Source organism: Micromys minutus (assembly GCF_963924665.1).
Source record: "Micromys minutus genome assembly, chromosome: 17".
NCBI classification, from domain to species: domain Eukaryota; kingdom Metazoa; phylum Chordata; class Mammalia; order Rodentia; family Muridae; genus Micromys; species Micromys minutus.
In genome coordinates, this window is record NC_137952.1 from 28551662 (window position 1) to 28574866 (window position 23205).

General features: G+C 45.3%; 1 protein-coding gene across 1 annotated transcript; it reads right to left on the minus strand.

Annotated features, from left to right (window-relative positions):
* Nucleotides 1-905: 905 nt before the first annotated feature.
* On the minus strand, nt 906-23205 carry TGM7 (transglutaminase 7; the record flags this gene model as incomplete). Its single annotated transcript, XM_080930937.1, has 13 exons — nt 906-1080; nt 1349-1482; nt 2467-2627; nt 2882-3208; nt 4687-4929; nt 5326-5429; nt 8400-8538; nt 10683-10860; nt 10947-11075; nt 13576-13694; nt 14907-15152; nt 16346-16528; nt 23196-23205. 13 exons carry the CDS (start codon nt 23203-23205, stop codon nt 906-908), a joined length of 2148 nt encoding a protein of 715 aa, XP_080787063.1.

Here is a 23205-nt window from a genome sequence, read left to right on the forward strand (position 1 = left end):
TGAGGGCAGGACCCAGATTCCTGGATTTTAAAATGCCTTTTGGGAAGATAATAGCATGTAAAGGGGAGACGGAGAAAGGGAGAAGAGGGAGGAGGAGTGAGAGGAGTAGAAAGCCAGAAAGGAATATTGTAAAAATGTTAGCTGAGATTTCCCCCTGAAGTGGGGAAGCTATTCCTTTAGTTTCATTTCTATCTTTCTGTTCTTTCCACTTTATCGAGGATACGCACAGGTGGGTTTAGTAACTACAGGGGTAGGGGAAATGCAAAATGGTAGAAGATGTTTGCTGAGTACACGCTGGCTCCGAGGGGTCTCCATACCGTGCTGGGTGCTCTCAGAGTGGCAACAGGGATTCTGCCTGACAGCTTCTGGTAACTGGCCCTGCATTTACTACCTCCTCAGATGTCCCTCTCACCTCTGCCTATAGGTTAAGTGGAGAGACCTGGGAGACTCATTGTGGAGAAGCAACATTAGAGAAGATCTCGTGGGCTTAGTTTGTGGATGAAGCCCTTAATAGGAGAGAGAGAAGATGAGATCAGAAAAACAGAGAGTCCCCCCCCACCCCCCAACCATTCAGTGGCTTCTTAGCATAGGAGAGAACTAACACATCTTTATTGTTTCTTCCCATGATGCACAGCGGTTCTACAGAGTTGCAACCACCCACACTACAGAGGATGAGCAAGGATACCAACCACCTTGAGAAGTAGAAAGCTGTGAGGTTATGCTGAGGGTGGGAAGGGAGGCTAGGGCAAGGACTGGGGAGGGCATTAGGAAGGCAGGCCTCGGGAGGCTGGGGCAAGGACTGGGGAGGGCATTAGGAAGGCAGGCCTCGGGAGGCTGGGGCAAGGACTGGGGAGGGCATTAGGAAGGCAGGCCTCGGGAGGCTGGGGCAAGGACTGGGGAGGGCATTAGGAAGGCAGGCCTCGGGAGGCTGGAGCTGCAGCAACAAAGATGTACTTGTAGCCTTTGATCTCCTTGACCTCACTGCTGCTGACGAGGACTTGTAGCTGGTGGGGCCCAGCTTTGATGGGGTAGAGCTCCAGTTGAATTCGGATGGTGTGTCCAGCCATCAGAGTTCCAAGGCTAAAAGCAAAATGCACCCTGTTGGAGCCTGGAGAATTGGTCATTTGGATTGGGCAATGGGACAGGGAGACCTGCTTAGTGAGTAGCACACCCTGTCCCCCCTTCCCCTGCACCACCAAACCCCTAGCTTCCTGAGGGCAAATGAGGACCAGAAGATGTCATCTGGAGACTGAGTAGGATCCAGCAGGCCCATGAGGCACAGCCTCTCGGAGGTCAGCACAGCAGAAAAACTGTGTGACAAGGGAAGGACAATGACAGTGTTACTCACTCCTTTGCCATCTGCCCATTGATGAGGCCACTTCCCTCCAGAACCATGGCACAGTTATTCAGAGGCACCATTAGGGTGTTGGTGAGGGTGATGTGGATGTTCAGGGCCTTGCCCACCTCAGCCCTTTCAAATACCTGTGTGGGGAGAAGACAGAAGTGCCCTAGGCTCCTAGCCTCACTGCCACCCACCCCCAACTCAGTCAACTGCCCCTGTGACCACCAGGGACTGCTTGGAGCACAGGCACTGCTAGTGGGAGAGAATAGCTCAAACTAATACATCCATTTACCCATCTTAGAAGTTCAGGATGCTCTAGGAAGTGCCATATCTGAATTGGGTAGAGTTTCCCTCCCACTATCTATTTGAAGATCCCTGCTGGATTTCCACTGAAGTACTGGTCCCAAAGGGTTAGTGGTGTCTAGTGTGTGTTAAGTAGGAAACCAAGCACAAGTTCATCCAGGTATGATTGATTGGTAGTATCTAGCCCATGCACAGGGCCAGGAAGGAGTGTTACGTGTGCCACCTAGGTGCCATCAGCCATATCATTCCACCAGCAGAGAAATGATGAAGCTGAGATCCCAAGATATATGGATGATGAGATAGGATCTAGCCTAGGGCTCTTAGACCCTAGCCCAGGATCTTCCTCCCAGCCTGTTGTATCTTCCCAGATATCAGCAGGACATGCTCATTGCCCCTCCCCCAGCTGTGGAGAGTGCTTCTGTGTCATGGGGGCAGCACAGCCTTAGCCTGTAATAGGAGGCAGGGACTCGGTCTTTTGAATTTAACCATTCAGTCTGTCTTAAATCCGTCTCCTCTCCTCACATTCACTCGAGTCCCAAATCGCCGTCTTTTTATTTCTGCCTTTGGGAAGGGATCTCCTTACTGAACACACACACCTTCAAGGTAACACAGCATCTTCCTCACCATCCTTTGCAAAACATGACCACCCTAATGTGCCTTCATGCCCCACACTTTGTTATATGCAGAGCACCAGAGCCTACCACCTCTCAGCCTGCAGCCTATGCTCAGTGACAACACTGCCACCATCCGTGACAGGGTATGGTACCCTCGAAAGCCCATCTTAGAGCCTGTGTGTCCCCATCTCTGTCAAGGGACCTCACCTCAATAGACAGGTGGGGAGGCTCCAGAGAGAAATCTTTTAGGACCAGAATGAACTGCCCTGTCTCTTCAACCTCAGCGATGCCGGACACATGGATCAGCTTTTCGTCTGTCAGTTTGTCCCTGTAATTGCTGTAGGGCAGCAGGAGCGGCCATTGTAGCTCTAAACATAGGCAAAAACATCATCTTGAGTCCAAGAAATGGGCTAGAAAGAAACACTACATTCAGATGCATTAGGATGAGGCCACAGGTACTACACTGACTGACAGCCAACTGTTCAGCAGTAGCAGCTTCCCTGCCTGGGATATGGGTACTGAGAGAGGGCTTCTCTGAGATTTGGCTAGACCAAGCCAGCCTGATTCACAGACCCAAAGCTCCCTCCCTACAGGTGACCTCTCATGCCTGCTACAAACTCACCCTTCTCGAAATCCACACTCAAGTGTACCACGTGTCTCCAGAATGGTTTCCGAGTGCCACCCCCATGCAGGAGGGCCTGTGCACAAAAGCGCACGGTCAGTCCGATGGGGTCCTGAAGGTGGCCTCTGTCTGGCACCCTCCGAACATGTAGCATGAGCAGCAGGTCCTGGCCCCACATGGGTGCCCGAGCCAGGTGGAGTTGCAGCTGCACAGGCTTAGCCTTCAAGTTCTCTGACCCTAAGAGATCCAGAAGAGATGAAGAGTTCCTTCTCGGTCCCAGCAGTTTCCAGGAAGCCTTAATGAATACAGACCGCTCCTCGGAGGATCCTGGCAGGACAGATCCACACAGAACAAAGACATCAGTCAGGCAGGGCAGAGGAGGCCAATGGCCTTCTTGGGGAAAAAAAATGGCTGAACTTTCGGGTTCAGAAGCCCTGGCCATGTAATACACAGTGAGTGGTCGTGCAGAGAAGCATACAATATCATGTCTGAGATGAGGCTGGTGCTGCTCAGTGCTGGCTTCAACCCCTCGCTCTATCACAGTCTCCTCATCCCTCAGTGTTTGGTTTGATTGTACGGAACCCAGGGATGATACTGGGTTTCCCAGAGTTGCTAAAAAGTTAGATCATGTAATTGCTGAATGTAAGATTCGATGTGGTTCTTCGACATCAGTGCTATTGTTCTCATAAATGTCACCATCATTATCACCAGCATCACCACCACCACCATCATCATCAAAGCCAGAGGCTTCCTTTCCCTGCCTGCATTCTCTCTCCTAAAACACATACTCAAGTCCTTCAGATAGAACGTCATCTCTTTCCCTTGGGGATAATTCAATATCTGGGCTCAAAACTCAAACTTGCTCCAGACCATGGACTCTGCTAGAGGACTTACCATGTTTCCAGTGTGTTCTGCACACTGACACGTTTATCCCTTTGAGGGGAGCTATCTCATTGCACCGATGAGGAAGTGGAGGCATGGAGGATGATCCAGGCTAACCCACCTATAGCACAGCTGAGCCTTGCTTAGCTCTCTGGTGGCCAGAGTCCACCAAAGCTCTCCATGGGGATGTCTGTTTCCTTCCACAGGCCCAGACCCCTGTCCCTCCTGAGAATCCATCTCTCCCCTTGCTGCTGCCTCTACTGTGATAAACACAGACCCTGATAGAGTTACCAGATAAGATGCAGGACCTCCAATCAAATGTGCATTTAAGATGAGAAATCATCTTTATTATACATTGCATGCAATATGAACTATAAACTAGATCCAGTTCATCTGAATTTCAGATAAACAGTGAATTCTTTTTAGCGGGAGGAAAGCTCACACAGGGTTGGCATGCTGGTTTAGTGGGAAAAGACACCCGATTCATATGAGTTCAATCTCCATGTAATGGAGGGAGAAAACCAACATCCATAAGTTGTCCTCTGACCTACACACACACACACACACACACACACACACAGACACCCTGTGGTACATGTTCCTGCCGAGACATACATGCATGCGCATCTATCCATGTACACAAGAAATAAGTATAATTAAAATTACGCTTTGGGACATACCTACAATAATAATGTATTTGTCTTAATTTATCTGGAATTCAAATTTAATTGAGCATTCTATATTTTTATTTGCTAAATCTAGGCAAATCTATTCCAGGATCAAGTGCTCAGGATCTAAAAAAAAAAAAAAAACTTCCAGTCCCCTGGGAGTTTGTCTAAGGAGGAGGTGGTGGTGTTTTAATCTGGGGTTCCCCCCCCCCCCCGTGATTATACCAGTCCCTCCCAAATCCGAGGCCCAGGCACCTTCCGGGTACTTGTAGGAACTGGTGATGTCCAGACACTCATCTGATCCTACCATCTTGGTGCTGATTGCTTTCCCGATGTAACTGGTGTTATGGGCCAGGATTTCCTGGACCTGGCCACCCTCAAAAAGCCAAACGACCTCATCAGCATTCACCTCTGCGTACACAAAAGGGGTATCATAGGGCAGCTGGATGTCCCCTTCCTTGATGGCTTTCACAGAGGCAGGGCCACAGCAGAACAACCCTGTCGAGGAAACAAATGTGGACCTTGGATGCCGATAGATACCTGGGCCCGAGACGGAGGGTTGTGGTCATGGGATGTGATGAGAATTGAAGGCAATAGTAATGATGCCTCTCACACCAGGGCCTTCTCCAGTTTACCAAATGCACTTACGTGTACTAATCTGGGGCTCTCATACCATCTTCCTGACCTTACAGGCGGGGAAAGAACGGAGATGCTCGCTGCTCATCTCAGAGACCCCAGTGTGGGTGGCGAAATTATACCTGGGACCTAACACCGGCTAGGCTTCCACCCTGGGATGTGAGGGACGTGGGAAACTGCCGTACCCCTCTGGCTATGTGGGTGTTCGTTCTCACTGACCTCCCTGTGAGCCGGCCCCTGCACACGATCTCTACGCACCACTGCTGGCTTGCTGGGGCGTGGGGTCCAGAACCTGCCAGCCGTTGTAGCCCGGTGGCAGGTCTTTCCTGATCATCCAGCACTCGTTCCAGACATGGAAGTTCCTGCAGAAGGGGAAAGGAGCCGACAGCTTACATTTCCTGAGGGGTTTTCAGGCACCAGACATTATGCAGAGTACTTTATGACTTTGCCTTATAATTCTATTTCCTTCTACTTTGTATTAGAAAGTAATTATAATAGAGAAAGCAATCTAGAAGTCGGCAGTGGTGGTACATAACTTTGATCCCAATACTTAAGAGGCAGAAGCAGGTGCGTCTCTGTGAGTTGGAGACTAGCCTGGGCTACAAAGAGAAGCCTTGTCTTACAAATAAATTAGTTAATTAATTTAAAATAAATAAAGTGTTACAGCTCTTTTAGAATTTGTCTAGCAGGTTTTCTGACTCCGGTTGAAAGACCCCTCCAAAACCCACCCCAAAAAAACAAAAATAAATAAATAAATAAATAAATAAAATAGATGATAAATAAGAAAATAAATAGATAAAGGGAAAAATCATTTTCACAATTGCCTCAAAAAAACCACATACATATATTGGAATAAATTAAATCAAGGAAATGAGAGTTCTACAATGATGACTTGAACATTGAAGAAAAAATTTGAAGACACTAGAAGATTTTTTTTTAAAAAAAAGACCTACTGTGCTTACAAATTGGAAGAGTTAATATCGTAAAATTGACTATACTGCTAAAAGCAACCGGCAGAAATGACACAGTCACCATCAGCAAGGGAAAAACAATGTCATGTAGAAAAATAGAAGCAACTGAAAATAACTAAGCTAAGTTAAACCAGTGTCAGAAAAACAAATGTCTTGGCTTCACTCAGTTGTCATTCTTAGAGTTTAATCTTTTAACAGTTACTTATCTTGGGAGAGAATGTGCAAACCCACAGGTGTGGAGGTCAGAGGACAACTTGTGGGAGTCAGTGCTTCCCTTTCTCCTCGTAGGTTCTGCCTGGAACTCAACTCAGGCTTGGCAAAAAGCATCTTACCCACTGAGCAATCTTGCCAGCCATGAGATTTTTATAGATACATAAAAGTATATATGTATATATTATTTCATACATACATACATACATACATATATGTCATACTATGTATTATATGAAAATACAGGTGAAACCATCTAAGGGAACAAAGGGGACAAGAAGAAGAGCAGGAGGAGGAAAAGTTCTGGGAGTAATGTGCTCAACACATAATATAATATAGCTTGTAAAAAAACACTCGTATGTATCTGTTGGGACTGGGCGCCACAACTCCACATTTTGGCTGGTGTGGTTTTCTGTAATGGTCTCTACCTGTTGCAATGAATAGTTTCCTTAACAAGGTGTGAGGACTACACTTATATAAGGAAATAAAATAAATATTTTTAAAATGTCCTTATATAACATAGCACCAAGCAACAAGTACAGACAATAAAAATGCTCCATAAATGGGTTTTTAACTGTGATATGTAGCATAAAATTTATAAAATTGTATGCAAATGAATAAAAAACCTGGAGGCAGCAAAAGAGAAAAAGGAATTTTTAAAAAGTAATTAAGACACTTCACCCAGCAGCTGATGAAAACAGATGCAGAGACCCACAGCTAAACATCAGGCAGAGCTTGGGGGAATCCCTTGGAAGAGGGGGTGGGAAGGATTATAGAGGTCAGACTGGTTAAGGACATCACAAGAAAACTGACAGAATAAACTAACCTGGGCCCACAGGGGCTCACAGAGACTGAACTAACCAAGGGGCCTGCATGGGCCTCACAACCCTCTGCATGTGAGTTGTGTAGCCTGGTCTTCTTGTTGGACTAACAGTAGGAGCAGGGGTTGTCTCTGACGCTGTTGCCTGCCTTTCGGACCCTTCCCTCCTATTAAATTGCCCTGTGAAGCCTTAATAGTAGAGGAGGTGTCTAGTGTTCCTACAACTTGATGTGTATCAAGGCCACCCTTTTTCTGAAGAGAAACGGAGGACTGGATGGGGGAAGGGCACAGAGGGAGGAAAAACTGCAGTTGGGATGTAAAATAAATAAAATAAAAAATTTTAAACTTGAAAAGTATGTATCCTATAAAAATTAAATATTTACAAAGAAAGAATTGCCAACTTGAAGTTGCAAGAAAAACACAAAAAGTTTCATCTGTTAATAACATTTGTCTTCTTTTGTATGGCTATGGATGTATATAATACATATACATATACACATACACATACATATACATACATATATATACACATACATACATATTCCCCCAAGAATAGTATATAACCTTGGACAGTTACCAAGCCGTAGCACTTTCAGTTTGAAAACACTCTCCCCCCCACCCCTGAGGGAACACTGTCGGCAGCTTGTCTGGTGTTCTCTGGATCAGATTCAATCATTCACTCAGTTATGTAGACAGCATTCTAAGGAGAGGATACAGCCCTCTCAGGTAGTCCACTGATCTTGAACCACTTACAACTCAGGCCCCAGTCTGAGGATCCTGGTTTGAAAAACCTTCTCACCTGCACTCTGTCCTTCTGCCCTAACAACCCTGTGAAGAAGGCACTATCTGCACTTCACAGAGGAAAGTGTCTCTGTTTCTCACGCCTGAAACCAATAGAAAAGAGAGAGCGGGGAAAGCAAACCTGGGGTGAGGCAGGGAGGAAGAGAACAGGTCAAGGTACACAGATAAAGCTCCCTCTGCCCAAGCCCCAGAGAGGAACTGGCTTTGCCTCCTGGGTGATGGGGGATAAGGGTGGAGGGTGTGGGAGACTGATGGTAACAACCAAAAGCCTAAGTGAGGCCAGTGAACAGGACACACAGCTGAACGCATGTCGCAGGAGTGTAGGATGATATCCCAGCGCCTGTGATGTCTGAACAAGCTTCCTTTGATGATCTGTCTAGCCAGATCAGCCTCCTAGGCTGGGGGATTCTTCTGTCAGCATCACCAACAAGGTATTACAGGACAGTCACACATCTGGGGCAAGCCAAATCAGTTTCATCCCCTACCTAGGACGGTGCTGAGATGTCGCAAAAAGAAAAACAAACTCTTACCAGATTTTGTCTGGCCTCTGAGGCGGTAGCATTTCTGCTGTTCGGTCATAGTAGGTGTCGATGGTCAAGTTCCCATCTGTGCTGTGTGCGGAATGGAAATTGGAAACGACTCTGGTTGGCACACCTAAGCATCTCATTACTGCAGAAAGGAAGGAGAGATGGCTAGGCTCATGCCAGGCAAAATTATTACCATTTCACACACAGTTTACCTTCAAACTTGCAACAACATTTTTATTCCCAAAGGGTGGGACAAAGAGAAGCTCCTGCCCACCTGCCCCACCAGTGGTCTCCATCCAAAAAGTGAAAGACGTCATTTGTGAGTATGTTAAAACAATAATTAATTTCTCATTCCTAGCTCTTTTTTTTCTCAGCAGCTCTTCAAGTTAAGAGGGACTAAAATGTATGAGAATTTTAAAAGGAAAAAAAAAGTCTGACCAGTTTTAAAAGAGAAACTGTGTAAGAAACTGAAGAGTTGAACTGCCTGGCTTTCAATTCTGAAATTCTGAACCTGTCATTCTACTCAAAAGAGTTGAAAAGAAGGCGACAGAAAGTAGAGGGCTGGGGATGGAGCTCAGTGACAGAGTGCTTGCTTGCCCTGCATATTCAATGTCCTGAGCTTGTTCCTCAGCACTGCATCCTGTAGAAACAGCTAAGCAAACAAGAAAGAACATTCACTCCATTGTAGAAATTCAGGGGATGGCATCAGAGAGTAGAACTACTTACCGTCTTTGATAAGCCAACAGCTCCCTCTTGTGGCTCCTCAGGATGGTACGTAAAGCTACGATTTCACAGTTGCATTTGCTCAAAGCAGACATTATTATCCCATGTTTACACACCTAACTGCCTACAACCAGGTATAGTCAAGAGCGGAGTGTGCCTTGGGACTAGGTCCTCACCCCTGTCAGTATGGTAAGTTCAGAAGATGTCCCTTCTGCCCACTCTTGTTAGGAGGGCAGACTGTCTAACGGGGATCCTGAGGAGGTCACAACGTTGTTTTGTTTGTTTTTAAGTAAAAAGAATAAGAGTCCTTCTGTCTCTATGCACAGAAAATCCCCCAGCAGAACCACCTTCTCCAGCACTGCGCCTGGACTTTCCACATACCTTCAGGGTGCACAGACTCAGACCTGGCCTGCAGGTAGCCAAAGGCAGCCTATATCATAGCTCTCTCTATTCAACATCCGGGCACTCTGTAACCCATGAGGACAGAAGGGCTTAGAGAGAGAGCCAAGCCATGGATCTAGTCCTTTTCCTGCTCATCCTAGGACCAGAAGGTTCAAGTCACTATTACCCACTTGGCTTCCACTGGGGACTTTCAAGACCAAGAAAGAACAGGGGTTATAGGAGGCCAGAGTTGCCACAGCCCCACCCACAAGTAAGCTGATAAGGTTTCCTGGTGTCTCCTTAGATTTAAATCTCTGCATCTGAGTCCCCCAGAACATGGCTGTAAGACTATTCTTCCTCTCTGAGAGTCATAAACAGCAGCCTGTTCTCATCCTATGCCTCACCCGCTTCTCTAAGGGAATTGGCCTATTATCTCAGCTAACACCTAGCATAGGGTGTGACAGCCCCACAGAAGCTCTGCTTTACATGAGAGAGGCAGGTACTCTGGGCTCTTCATCTTTCCAGATAATTTGGCCAAGAACTTGGCACTGAATTCTAAACAACTGAGAATGCATTCATTTGAGTAAAGTGTCCCTGATCCTCAGATGGTAGTTAGCAGGACAGCAAAGCCCTCATTGTAAGTCAAGTCTCTTGGGGAGGTGTATGAGTGTGGTCAGGCTGTCTACCTGCATGCCCATCTTCCACCTGTTGGCCCGCTGCAGACTCACCTTGAGCTGAGCAGGTCATGGGAAGAAGTGTTCTGCCTTTGGTGGGGACTGCAAGTTGTTCTATTCAAATGACCACCATTTTGTCTGCCTGTCTATCTGTCTGTCTCTTGAAACAAGATCTCATCTAGTGTAGGTTAACCTAACTCCCTATGTAGCCAAGAAAACTCTTAATCCAACTGCTTCCACTTCTCAAATGCTAGGATTAGAAGCATGCCCCACCATGCTCAAGTATCCATCAAAGTTAACAGTCTTCATCAAAGAGACGATGGAATGATTGCAAAGACCATCCCTGTAGACTGGCTAGTGTGCAGGTAGAGAACTCAAGTGCACACTGCTCCTTAGCCATGGGCCATTGGTGAGTTCTAGACACTTCATGAGCCACTGTGGACTCTTGGAGTGGGTATTATCATGGCCTGGTCTGAAGGGAAGAATCAGCGGATGAGACTTCACTCACCGGTGCACATAACAGAGGCAAAAACCCAACACTGCCCATATTTCACAGGTTGGCCGCCCCTGGCCGACCACTGCCGCAAGATGGCCACGCTGCCGTTCCATTCCAAAGGGCTGGTGCCCTGGGAGTAATCCTCTCCCCAGTTCCCCTGAAGCACACCGCTGTCATCATTGCTGTTGATCTGCAAAGGGCGGACAGGAGGTTTGCACAACATTCAGGAGCTGCTCGGGCCATCCTCAGGCGGGGGCAGGGAGCCTCAGTTCTTACCATTGCGCTTACCACCCTGCAGACATACACCACATCGTTTCTCTGAGAATGGTCTTTCGATGGGTTCTTTAGAAAATAGAGGCTCTTGTTCAGGATCTCAAAGCAGATATCAATGATGTCCTCTTCAAACTTGCAAAGCATTTCAAGGGCAAAAATCAGAGAAAAGCAAAGATGTGTAGAGTCCAGGACTTGGGCTTTGACAAGCTTTTAAGGGGTGATGTGTTTGTGAGAAGGGGATGTTGGGGCCTTACCATGAGACCCAATCACATATCAGATGTAAATCAGACTGGAAATGTATTAGAATCAGATGTCTTATTTATTTGTTTGATTATATTTTAGGTGCATTAGTGTTTTGCCTGTATGTATGCCTGTGTGAGGGTGTCAGATCCCCTGGAACTCCAGTTACAGACAGTTGTGATCTGCCATGTGGGTGCTAGGAACTGAATCCAGGTCCTCTGAAAGAGCAGCCGGTGCTCTGAAGTGCAAAAAAACTAAGCTGTGTGACTCTTGACAGAAACGCAAAAGACTTGAGAAAATGGGAGAGAAGGGTTTTTGAAGCCCCGGATTCGAAGTGATAGGGCATCTTTGCCTGCTGTAGCACTCGGAGAGCAGGCCCTGCACCACAGCTGGGAAGCACAGCAGTGGCACAAGCACCTGGTGGTCAGCTGGAGGGAGGACCAACTCAGCTTCTCCCCTGGCCCAGATCCCAGGCTCTGAGCTGCCCCACCCCAACATCTGCCCCACCTGTGAAACCCTGGAGCACTTGACACAGGGCAGCAACATGATATGGATACCAAGATGAGACTTCACATCCTGTCTAAAGTCTCAAAAAAGTGTTTTGCTAAAATCCTTCCCAACAGTTCTTAAAGCATGAAGATTATCTTTCATGGTGAGTTAAACAAAAATAGCAGTGCTGCAGCGCAGAGTCAGGGGGATTTCACATTTAAGGCCAGTCTGTGCTCTATAGGAAGTTAAAGGCTAACCTGAGAAACCAAGTCAGGGAGAACCTGCCTTAAAAAAACATAGTGAAACCAGGAGGTGCTGGTCGACTTTTGCTGAGGAAGATCACACTTGTACTCCCAGCACTTGGAAGGCAGAAGCGGGAGGATCTCTGAGAATTCGAGAATGGCCTGGACTGAAGAGAGTTCCAAGACAGCAGGGGCTACACAGTGAAACCCCATCTTGAAAATACAAACAAACAAAAAATATAAACAAAGCCAGGCGGTGGTACCCACGTGCAGACAGGCAGATCTGTGAGTTCAAGGCCAGTCTGGTCTACAGAGAGAGAGAAAAACCCTCGATTTCTCAACAAATAACAACAAACCCCCTGATAAAATCAAAACAAACAAACAAAAAAACCACCCCAAGGATGGGGTGGATAGAGTCATGATAGTCCAGTGGGGAAATAGTCCAGTCTATTTCCCACCAGACCTAATGACAGTGGCTCAACCCCCAAGGCCCACAAGGTGGTCGGAGGGAAACGAGTCCAAATTGTTCTCTGACTTTCTTATGTGCCGCACAAGTTTGCACCAACTCACATATACACACGTAAATAGGTAAAAATTAATTTAAATTTTAAAAATTAAAGCAGCAGGAGAGTCTGGAGAGATTGCCTCACCATTAAGAGCGCTATCTGCTCTTCCAGAGGACCTGAGTTTGATTCCCAGCACCTACCTTCACAATTAGAAGCATAATGTTATTGGGCAATGTGCAAAGATTGTACTTGTAGTATTCAAATGCTGATCTCTGTGCCCCATATCTGGCTGCAGTCTTCATTCTGCCTCTTGCCTCACTGCTGTGTAAACATTGCTCTCCAATTATTCCCTGATTGGTCGATAAAGCTAGCCGACCAGCCACTGAATGAGCAGGGGACAGAGTAGTGTTAGGCTTCTGCCCAGCCAAGGGAACAGGTAGCAAGAGAGATGAAGTGGGGATTAGCTACAGGGAGAGAGTCCAGGAGGGACCATGAGAAAACACCTAAAGTCCAGAGAGCCAGATCACTGAGCAGGTGTCACTGAGATTTTGGCTGGGAGGTCATCAGATTAGTTTGGAGATTAGAATAGAGTGATACTGCTCAGTTGTGCCATTAAAGCTTGTTAAATAAATATAATAGTCCGGTCTTAAATATTTGGAAGCTAGACAGGTTAAGAAACAGACACTCTTTTTTTTTTTTTTTTTTTTTTTTTTTTTTAAGTCACTAACACACAATCTTCTGTAACTCTAATCTCAGGAAATCGTCTTTTTCCTGCTCCCTTGGGCACTAGGCATTCATATGGTACACAGACATACATACGGGCAAAACAACACATACACACACACATACACACACAAATTGTTTTCAAATGAAGTAGGAGATGTTGGTTCATGGGCTGTTGCTTTCAAATCATAGAAGAATGAAAGGCTTGTCATAAACCGTTCCCTAGTAAGGCTGGCAACTGGTACATAAACATTCATTACAGTCGTGGGTTGACTTTCTTTCTTAATACAGCATAAAAACCTTGAAAGAAAAGCCATCTTTTCTTTGCTTGCCAGTCTTATTGGATGGGAAATTGGCCAGCACCTTACACTGTGTCATTTGTTAGCTAACAGCCCCCAACAAGCCCACCCTCCCTCCAGGAAATGGCGTTACCTGCCCATAGTTCCAAGGCCTGGAGGTAATGGAATTTGCTTGACCCTTGTAAACAAAACCATAGTCACTCATGATATACTCCCGCAGCAGCGTTTCACTGGGCAGGTAGACATCATCCTCTGGGTGGGAAGGAGAAGAGAGAAAAAAGAAACTCACAGGGGAAAGGACAATGAAACAAAAGCAGCATAAAAGTAGTAACATTTTTCTGAAACAGAAAGTCAGTGGCTTGGGGGGGGGCAGAGATTAAGACTAGACCCTCTTAAAATCCAGCCATGTGCTTCTCCAGAGGCTGGCAACAAAACCTATGCTATAAAAATATAAATTACGAAATGATAAGATTATTTCAGACTTTTGGAAACCACAGGAAAAAAAAATCATTCATTCCTACTACTTAGAAATACCCAGCATTACATTACAATATATTCTATTTGCTTGCCATTTGCATATGAGTAATTACTTAGGATCAAATTGAATTCCACTTGATAAATTATCCACTTAATGTTACAGTATAGATATTTTCATCATGTTATTAAAAATTCTTTGTGGGAGGCTGTAGAGATGGCTCGGTGTTTAAAAGTGCTGGCTGCTCTTCCGGAAGACTTGGATTCAATTCCCAACGCCCACATGGCAGCTCACATCTGTAACTCCAATACCAGAGGATCTGATAGCCTCACACAGGCATTCAGGCAAAAACACTAATGCACATAAAATAAAAATAAATGAACCATTTTCTAAAAAAAATTCTTTGTGGGACCAGATGTGATGTTACACACTAATCCCAACATTAGAGAGACAGATGCAGGTGGATTTCTGTGAATTTGAAAATAACCTGTGAGTCTGCAGAATGAGTTAGTTCTAGGCCAGTAGGGGTCTGTAATAAAAGCCCATCTCAAAACAACACGACCAAACAAAACAAACAGAAACACTTTATGAGTGATTTTGCAGCATACCTTTAAATCCAGCACCCAGGAAGCCAAGACAGGAAACTGTGAATTTAAGACCAGCCTAGACAATTCAGCAAGACCCCCATATCACAAAAGAAAAAAAAAATTGAGACCCACCTGCTAGGAGAAAACTAACTCACACAAGCTGACCTGCCCACATGTAAGTGCACACATACACAAGCCTACCTGCACACATCAGATGCACACATACATAAGGTGACCTGCACACATGTAGGTACACACATATACAAAGTTAATTTTCTGTTTCAGCACATAGTAATACATTGCACAGATATGTGATGATTATCTGCCAGGCTTTGCCAGAAGAACCAGAAAAAACTTTTCCGGTGCATCAAGTTGGCTCTACAAGATGGGAACAAGCCCTACCTGTACTCCATGGGTTAAAAAGCAAAATAAAATTCCCCAGTGGGTAAGTCACACCAGGACCCTGGCCCTGAGAGATCTCTATCTTCAGTGTGTAGTGACCAATGACTGCACTAGCCGGTGAGAAAATCGAGACTTGGAGAGAGTTGCTGTCAATCATGAAGTCAGAAGCACTCCAGATATTCTCAGGTCGGGTCTGGACGAGGAAGAAAGTGGCCCGGGTCCCCAGAAGCTCTGTGGGTTCTGGTCCTGAGTAGGAGAGAAAGAAGATCTTAGAAGAAGTTTCAAAAGTCTGTGTGATGGAGCTGGAGGGATGGTGGTCCAGCAGTTAAACATATACACTGCTCTTTCAGAGAACTGAGTTTGTTCCCAGAATTCATGTAACTTCAGCTCCAGGAGATCATCTGATGCCCACTTCTAACCTCCCAGTGTGTCAGCACACACACACAATACAGAGTCAGATGTTCTCAACCAACCATTGGACTGAGAATGGGGTCCCCAATGGACACATGGGAGTGACTCATGGTTCCAGCAGCATATGTAGCAGAGGATGGCTTTATCAGGCATCCACGAGAGGAGAGGTCCTTGGTCCTGTGAAGGCTCAATACCCCAGTGTAGAGAATGCCAGGGCAGGGAGATGGGAGGGAGTGAGTGGATGGGGGAACATTCTCATAGAGGTAGGGGGAGGGGGAGGGATAGGAAGATCCCAGAGGGGAAACTGGGAAAGGGAATAACATTTAAAATGTAAGTAAAGAAAATATTCAATAAAAAGTAATAATTAAAAAAAAAAAAAAACAAAGGTAAAATAAATGTGGCCTGTGATTCCCTTTGTCCTGACAGAATCTGTATCTTCTCCCAACATTTGCTAAAGCCCTTTGGTTTAAGGCTTTCACTGACACTTAAGATTTTGGGGCCTCAGATAGTGGCTCACAACTTTAATCCCAACCCCAGCAGTCAGAAGGCAGGCAAATCTCCGCGTTCAAGGCCAGCCTGTTCTACATAGTGAGTTCCAGGACAGCCAGGACTACAGAGAGAAATCCATTCTCAAAAATCAAGCAAAACAAAATTTAAAAAAAAAAAAAAAAAGAAATCTTTGTGCTTTTGATTTTTGTTATTGTTTGTTTATTGGTTTGTTTTTCCATTTCCAATCTGTAAAATGAGAGCCTGGTAGTGCCAACTTAGTTTTCTGTGAGAATTAAAATGAGGTCCAGAGAGTTTTATGCCATGCTGTGTACTTAGAAGTTGTCCTTTGTGGCTAAAACATCACAGCTTTGTGAGCCAGACAAATATTTCCTCAGTAGGAGCAACAGTACTGGTATAGGGTCTTGGTGGTCCCGGAAGAGAGGGGAGGGCACCTCAGAGACTGGTGGCAAGAGCCCATCCCCCAGGTGAACTTGCTGTTTTGAGGGAACCTGAGGAACCTGAGGGCAGAGCAAGCTCACCTGTCTCAGCCACAAAGGTGAGGTGGTCCTTACGGGGCTGGAAGGGCCGACTGAAGACTATCGTCAGGAGGAAGATCTGGCCACGGCGCAGGATGAGCTTCGAAGAGCCCAAATCCTCCGTGTGGTGGTCCTTGTTGTTCCTGGGGATCTGCAGTTCCACAGACCTGAGCTCCAAGGCGGCCCCTTGAGGAGGGAGGACAGGTCACTGCCCAGCTGAGACACTTGGAGCCACTTTATACGGAACCTGCCTGCATGAGCCTTTTTGCCTCTCTGCCTCATTTCAGGATTTCTTCATTTCAGGATAACTTCAAAGGGCAATTTGCAGGTCCCAGCCAGGGATAAGGAGGAACATCCATCCTGGAGACACCAGAGCTGGAGGATTGGTGTCCCAGAAGACAAAGCAAATCCCAGGTAATAGAAAGCCACTCTTCCTGCCATCCTGCTGCATATTGGGATTGTGTATGAATGAAATCAGTAAGCTGTCAGGAGGCGGGATATCTGCTATAAGGCAAGTCCCTACTTTCAGGTATGGGGGCAGGATTACTTCGGGCTTACTTTCTGATTCTCGGTTTTATTTCAGGTCTATGCAGAAGGCATTGTGGGTATATATCTAGTATATGGCTGTAAGATTCTCCTAGTACAGTAGACAAGTGTATAGCCTCTACAGTGAGTGACTCAGCCCTAGGCCATCCCCTTGACAAGTTGCTAGGTCACCTAATCATCCTAGACATTAGTGTGCTCATCTGAAAAATGGGGAGATGATCATGTTTCTATTTCACAGGGTTTATATCGGTCTTCAGTAAGGATGCATGCGTGAGAACCTCCGCACCGAGCCATACATGAAGAGAATGTGTTAATCCTGGGAAGAAAAGACCGAGTCTAGGACTGTCCAAATCAAAGCAAGCTGTATTTGAGTTCACTCCAGGCTGGCCCGCTGCTGTCTCCCCTAAGTCAGGGTTTTCAGATAGCAGCCTCTGATGGCTTCTTAAGTTCTTTTTATCGGAGAGATAAGGGGGTGAGAGAATTGGCAGCTTATTCATTGATAAAAAGATAAGATAAAAAGGCAAGGACATACATCAACTTAAAGGGGGTCAGTGAATGGGGGCTCCAGGCAGTCTGCATCAGACCAAGAGCTTACTCTTGACTGCAAATAGAGAGAGGCCTTAATTAGCGGGGGTTTGAAGAAGTCTAACATAGAGAGGACTTACCTCTTGGTTAAATTTTAGCACCAAGCAAACTGTTTTAACTATAAGAACTCTGTTTTAACTATAAGAACCCTGCAAGATATGCCTCTGTTTTGGTCTTATTTCAACCTGTGAAGTACTTGTTTGGGCTCACAGAAGTACCTGGTAATTCTTAGTTACCCTGAGCAGTAGCTGGCTTTGAGTTTGTTTGCTGTCCCTGCTGCTGCTGCTGTTCATATTGCGTTTGTTGTCAACAGAGATTCATCAGGTTTTCCCTTTCACAAGTGCAACTTATTAGTCCTTCTATCCTCGGAAGTTCAGCTGTGCCTGTTCATTAAAGGGTTATTTACTCCAGGTGGGCTTTGGTGACCATTTACACCCCACTCTGGAAAAGTGAGGAAGGTCATGAGACCCTTACCTGGGTCTCCTCATCACCTGCTGGATGTAACTCTACCTCAATTGCACGTGGCCTTCTGGAAGGGTTATGGTATCTAGTGAAGGAAGGAGCAGGGCTCCATCCATGTTGCTGCTAAGGTACAGCCTGTTCAAGGAGGAGCACACACAGCCCTGAAAGTAACCCCTCACCTGTGCACTGTAAGGATGCCTAATAAACTCATGAGTTTCCCAGAGTGAACTTTGTCAGAATCCTGTCTCTGTTTGTCACTGGGACTTTAGTTTTAGGAGAAGAGGTAGCTGCTGCTTATGTGAAGGAGTTTTAGTGAGACACAGGTTATGGGATCAAGTGTAAGCAAGGAAAATGGGTTGATGAAACTGATAGTAACCTAGGTAAGATCCTAGGGACCTACATGCTGGAGGGAGAGAACTGACTCCCTAAAAGTTGTCCTCTAACCCTCACCAATGTGCTTAATATTCAAGTGAACACACACACACACACACACACACACACACACACACACACATGCACACACGAAGTAGAAAGTGACCAATAATAAAAACAGAATAGGGGCTGAAGAGATGGCTCAATGGTTAGGACTGACTGCTCTTCCAGCAACCACATGATGGCTCACAACCATCTGTAATGGAATCTGAAGCCCTCTTCTGGTGTGTCTGAAGATAGCTACAGTGTACTCATATAAATAAAATAAAGAAGCTTTTAAAAAAAAAAAAAAAGGAAAGGAAAAACAGGATAGATAATATCACAAAACCTGGACCACTGGAAAAGCAAGAATGATTCTATTTGTAAAAGAGCCACGATGTAAATTCTAGGTAATGGTGAAAAGTTTGAAAGCAGCTGACCTAGATCCTGTTAGAAGGTGATTATATCTCATATTTTTGAGGGACCTGATATATTCATGCCAAAACCCCTGAGCTTCCTAAGAAGGTGCTCCATTCTATGCCTTTCAGAGCCCACCTACCTTGAAAGGTAATGTATCTTGAAGAGGAATGAAGGGCTCCAGAAGCCCTTACCTGTGTTTCACAGGAAAGAACAGGACCCAGACAGGCTTTTCTGGCTGCTGTCTGTCCATTGCTAGAGCACAGTTCCTAAGTGCAGCGGCTCCCTTTCCCCAGGCCTCTTCCAGTTTGGGAAGCAAAGGAGAGAGGAAAGGTGCCTTCCTTCTCTCAGGCCCAAGGCTGCTGCATGAAGAAATACATTCACCACCAAACCCTTAAGCTTTCTTTTTAGTACGCTTAATGTAATGATGTGTTGGCTCACCCAAGGGCTTTTCGTGTCAAGGAGACATGACTTAGAGTGAAAGAAAGGGATTCCAATGAAGCCAGAAAGGGAAGCTGAGGGAATCAGGAAGAGGCTCAACAATGCAGGAAATCCAGTAGAATCAATTAGACAAACACGTCAGCAACCACAAGGCCTGACTTGGATGTGGTCCCATTGGAGTTAATGGTGTGAATAAGAGGAGAGGCGAGCCTCAGACACAAGACTCCTGGCGCTTACTTCATTACCACAATGACAAGGGTACAAAGGACAAAATTATATCCGGATATATTATCAGCCTTAAAAAGGGGTGGGAGGAGACATTAAAACAGTTGCCTGCCTAGGAGGAATTCTCCAGAAACCAAAACCCAAGTCAGCCCTACTCTCGGGCGGGGCTGCCTCCCTCCGCTTGGGTCTTGGTTCTGAGAAAATCACAATCATGCTTGGGTCTTCTTTTGGCCACTGAAGATACCCCGCCCTATGACTGCTTGCTTTCATAACACCTTTATTTTCTGAAGAGGACGGAATAGCATCTAGAGTTAGCCCCACAAAAGCAGAGATCTTGGTCATCTTGAACCTGGGTTCCCCCATGTCTGGAACCAGGCATTTTAGAAAACCATGCTTGTGTTAAGGGAACTTTTACTACAAGCCAATCCATTATTCATGTCTAAAGTCACTTATATCTCACAATCCCTCTGTGATGGAGGGTTAATATTGTTCCTGACATGAAGGAGTGTTCTGGTCAGAACTGGAATTGAAGCCCACTTCCTTAGTCTTCACCATCTCCTGCCTTCCCTGGTAACCAGGTGCTAACTGATGTTTACGGAATGGACTGGTGCATGTGTGGAGGCATCAGAAGGACAGTCAAGGGGGTCGAGGTAGTTCAAAACATATTAAAGTGGCTGTAAACATTAAGGATAGAACCTTACTCAGACTACAACTAAATACAAACTAAAACAGTAATGAGATCTATATTTGATCTATTAAAACATTGAAAATAATAAGAGTACCCTATTTGTTGAAGACACATGGAAATATATGACAATGGGAATATAAAATTCATACAGACATTTAGAGACAGGAGATCCTTGGAACAAGCTGGCTAGCCAGACTAGATGGGTCAGCAAGTTCTAGGTTCAGTGAGAGACCCTGCCTTAATATAAGAGGTAGAGATTGATCATCAAAAAACACCCAAAGTCACACTCTAAACTATGCCTGTACATGTGCAGACATGAGTGCAAATGTATGCTTATACATGCATTTACACACACACACACACACACACAATCAAAGAATAAAGGGAAATTATCCCCTAGATGCCAAAAGTAAAGTAAAAGGCACTGATAATTATAGGAAAGGTTTCATTCCTTCAAGTGTTTTCAGTTTATTAAGCTTTTGTTCTGAACAGACATTTCTATACCCGGGAAGTGTTACTTTGATTAAGGATGGGTTTTTGAACAGAAGCGACTCATCAACGCTGTACTTTGGGATTAGTTTAGCTGTGGTGTTTAGCCTAGACCAGAGAGGGGGAAACGTCAAGGGTGGAGATGGCAGCAAGACTTCTGTCGCAATGATCTAAGTCACAGGCTAATGGGGACTTACACACAGGCGATGGAAAGAGCAGGAAGGGGAGCACCCATGTGTACCGAGGACCTGCCGCCACGGCGTGTGGCAGTTAATAAATAGGTGTTGAAATCATTTGTTTTGCAGGGCTTCCTAAGACCCCTGCAAGTGTAGGTGAAGACCAGAGACCGCAAAGGGATCCATTGCCAAGGCCTGGGATGCTCCAGGTGAAGACACAAAAGGTAAATTCCACATGGGATAGCCAGCAGAAGATCTGGCCTCTGCCACCGAACTCCAGGTGGATTCAAGCCTTCCCTCTGCCTCACTCTGTGTCTGCACTGCTCTCTTTCCCCAATTACTATTATTATTTTATTATTATTATTTGACTACTTTGATGCATTCTGCACTCCTTTTCATTTCCTCACGTTTTTTTTTTTAAAAATGATAAGCATTGCAACTTAAAAATTACAAAGATTACAAACTGAAAAAGTTCGTGAAGTGATTCCTATGTAGTGAGATTACCAGAATGTTCTGTGGGTATTTAAGTGTGAGAAAATTACAATTTCTTATAACCCAAAAGTTATTCAAACTTCTTCGTCAAAGACCCAGAATCCTCCAGAGTATGACTCGAACAGATTCCCATCTTCTCTCCCTCACAGAGTAACTCTGACTTTCTCACACTTCGGCTACCAAATGGACCATGCCATGTCTGGACAGCCCTGGCCCTCCCTAAAGCTCTCTCTGTCTCCTCAACACAAGTTTTCCAAGCAAAATTCCAAAGCTTTTAAGAACATGGTACCTGCTACAATAGTTGGGTCTGTAGCTGATATTTAGTGAGTGTTAGGAGGCCTTTGGGCTTTCTGTACATCATCTCCTTCTGCCCCTACAACTATCCAAGAGCTTTTATCAATGCCATGTGACAGGTAAACAGAAAGATGACTAGTAAAGTTAAATAACTTGCCCAGTGTCACCTACTTAGTACCGTTTGAACTTAGTTTGACTAAATCACCTAGTTCTTTGACTGGAAGATAGTCCTAAATCAGATGATTCACCCCTTCCAGACAGGCATCTACATTTTTTGTGTGATTTTTTTTTTCAAAGAAAGAAATGAACAGATCTTTCGTAAGCTGCTCTACTAGAACTGGGGAGCCATCCCCCAACCCAGGCCTCTCTGTAGGACCCAAGGGGGCCAACCAGTGATGAAAATCCACAGTTCCATTTCACTCCATTTTTCACAGGTACCACGGAATCCAGAAGCTGGGGCACTGGATAAGGCTCAGTTGATAGAGCACCAGCCTGGCATACACAAAGCCCTAGGGTCAATTCCCAGAACCACTGGGATGTAGTGACATCCACTTGTAATCCTAGCACTTGAGAGGTTAAGTAATAAAATCAGAAGTTCCAGGTTACCCTCAGATACATAGTAAGTTTGAGGCCAGCCTGGGCTACCTGAGACCCTGTCTCAGGTTACCAATAAGACAAAAACAAATAAACAGAGAAAGAACACAGTAGATTAGTAGTTTGGAACGGAACTGGTCCCGGGACCCACCTGACCTCTTTCCATATTCTGCAGTGCTTAGGCTCGGAACCACCTAATTTTCAGTTAACCACTTACTGCTTCCTTGAAATGTTTCTTTGCTTAATGGTGACTGTGTCACTGTGTAATTGTTTAAACCCCGACCCCAGTGGTTTCAATAGCTGCTATGGGTCAGAAAGCAGTTACTGGGTTGACTGCGCAGGTTAAATCATTAAGTCTTTTGGCTCATGTATAAAAGTTACCATAGCTATGAAAGAAAGAGTCATCTTGCCATACTCATAAAATGCAAACTAAAACCATAGTGAGATTCCCCTTGGCCTGTTGGCAGTGCTTGAAATTGCAGTCCCCTGTTGTTCGGAGCAGATGGAAATGGGCTGCCTCATAGAGACTCTAAACTCCTCAGATTTAAAGTCAGCTGATGCCCATCAAAAGTTAAAGTGGACATTGCCCTTGCTCTAACACTTATTCTTTTAGAAGCTTTGCATATCAAATACTCCTGCACCCCCTTGCAAAATTTCACCAACAGGGTGTACATTGCAGCATGGTTTGTGAGCATGAATACTACACAATAAATGTCCATCAGTAAGAGACAGTAATCAATTAACATGTTTATTAAATAAGCTGAGCCTATATGTCCTCCTTGCATCTCCCAAAGCCATTCCAGCTCTGAATTTTAAATGCAAGATGCTTTTACAGCTTCAAGAAACGGATGACTGTCCGGATGGGCTCCAAGATCCAAACCAAGGTGGGGAAAGGAGAAGGAGACACACTCCACAGTGAACGGTGCATGACCAGTTCAGGCTCTCTGGTCTTCTCTGCACTCCTTCCTTTCTAGCCTCGCTCCCTCTCTGAACTTAATACCTCCTAAAAGTTAAAGAGATTGCCAGTACTCACCGGGATCCAT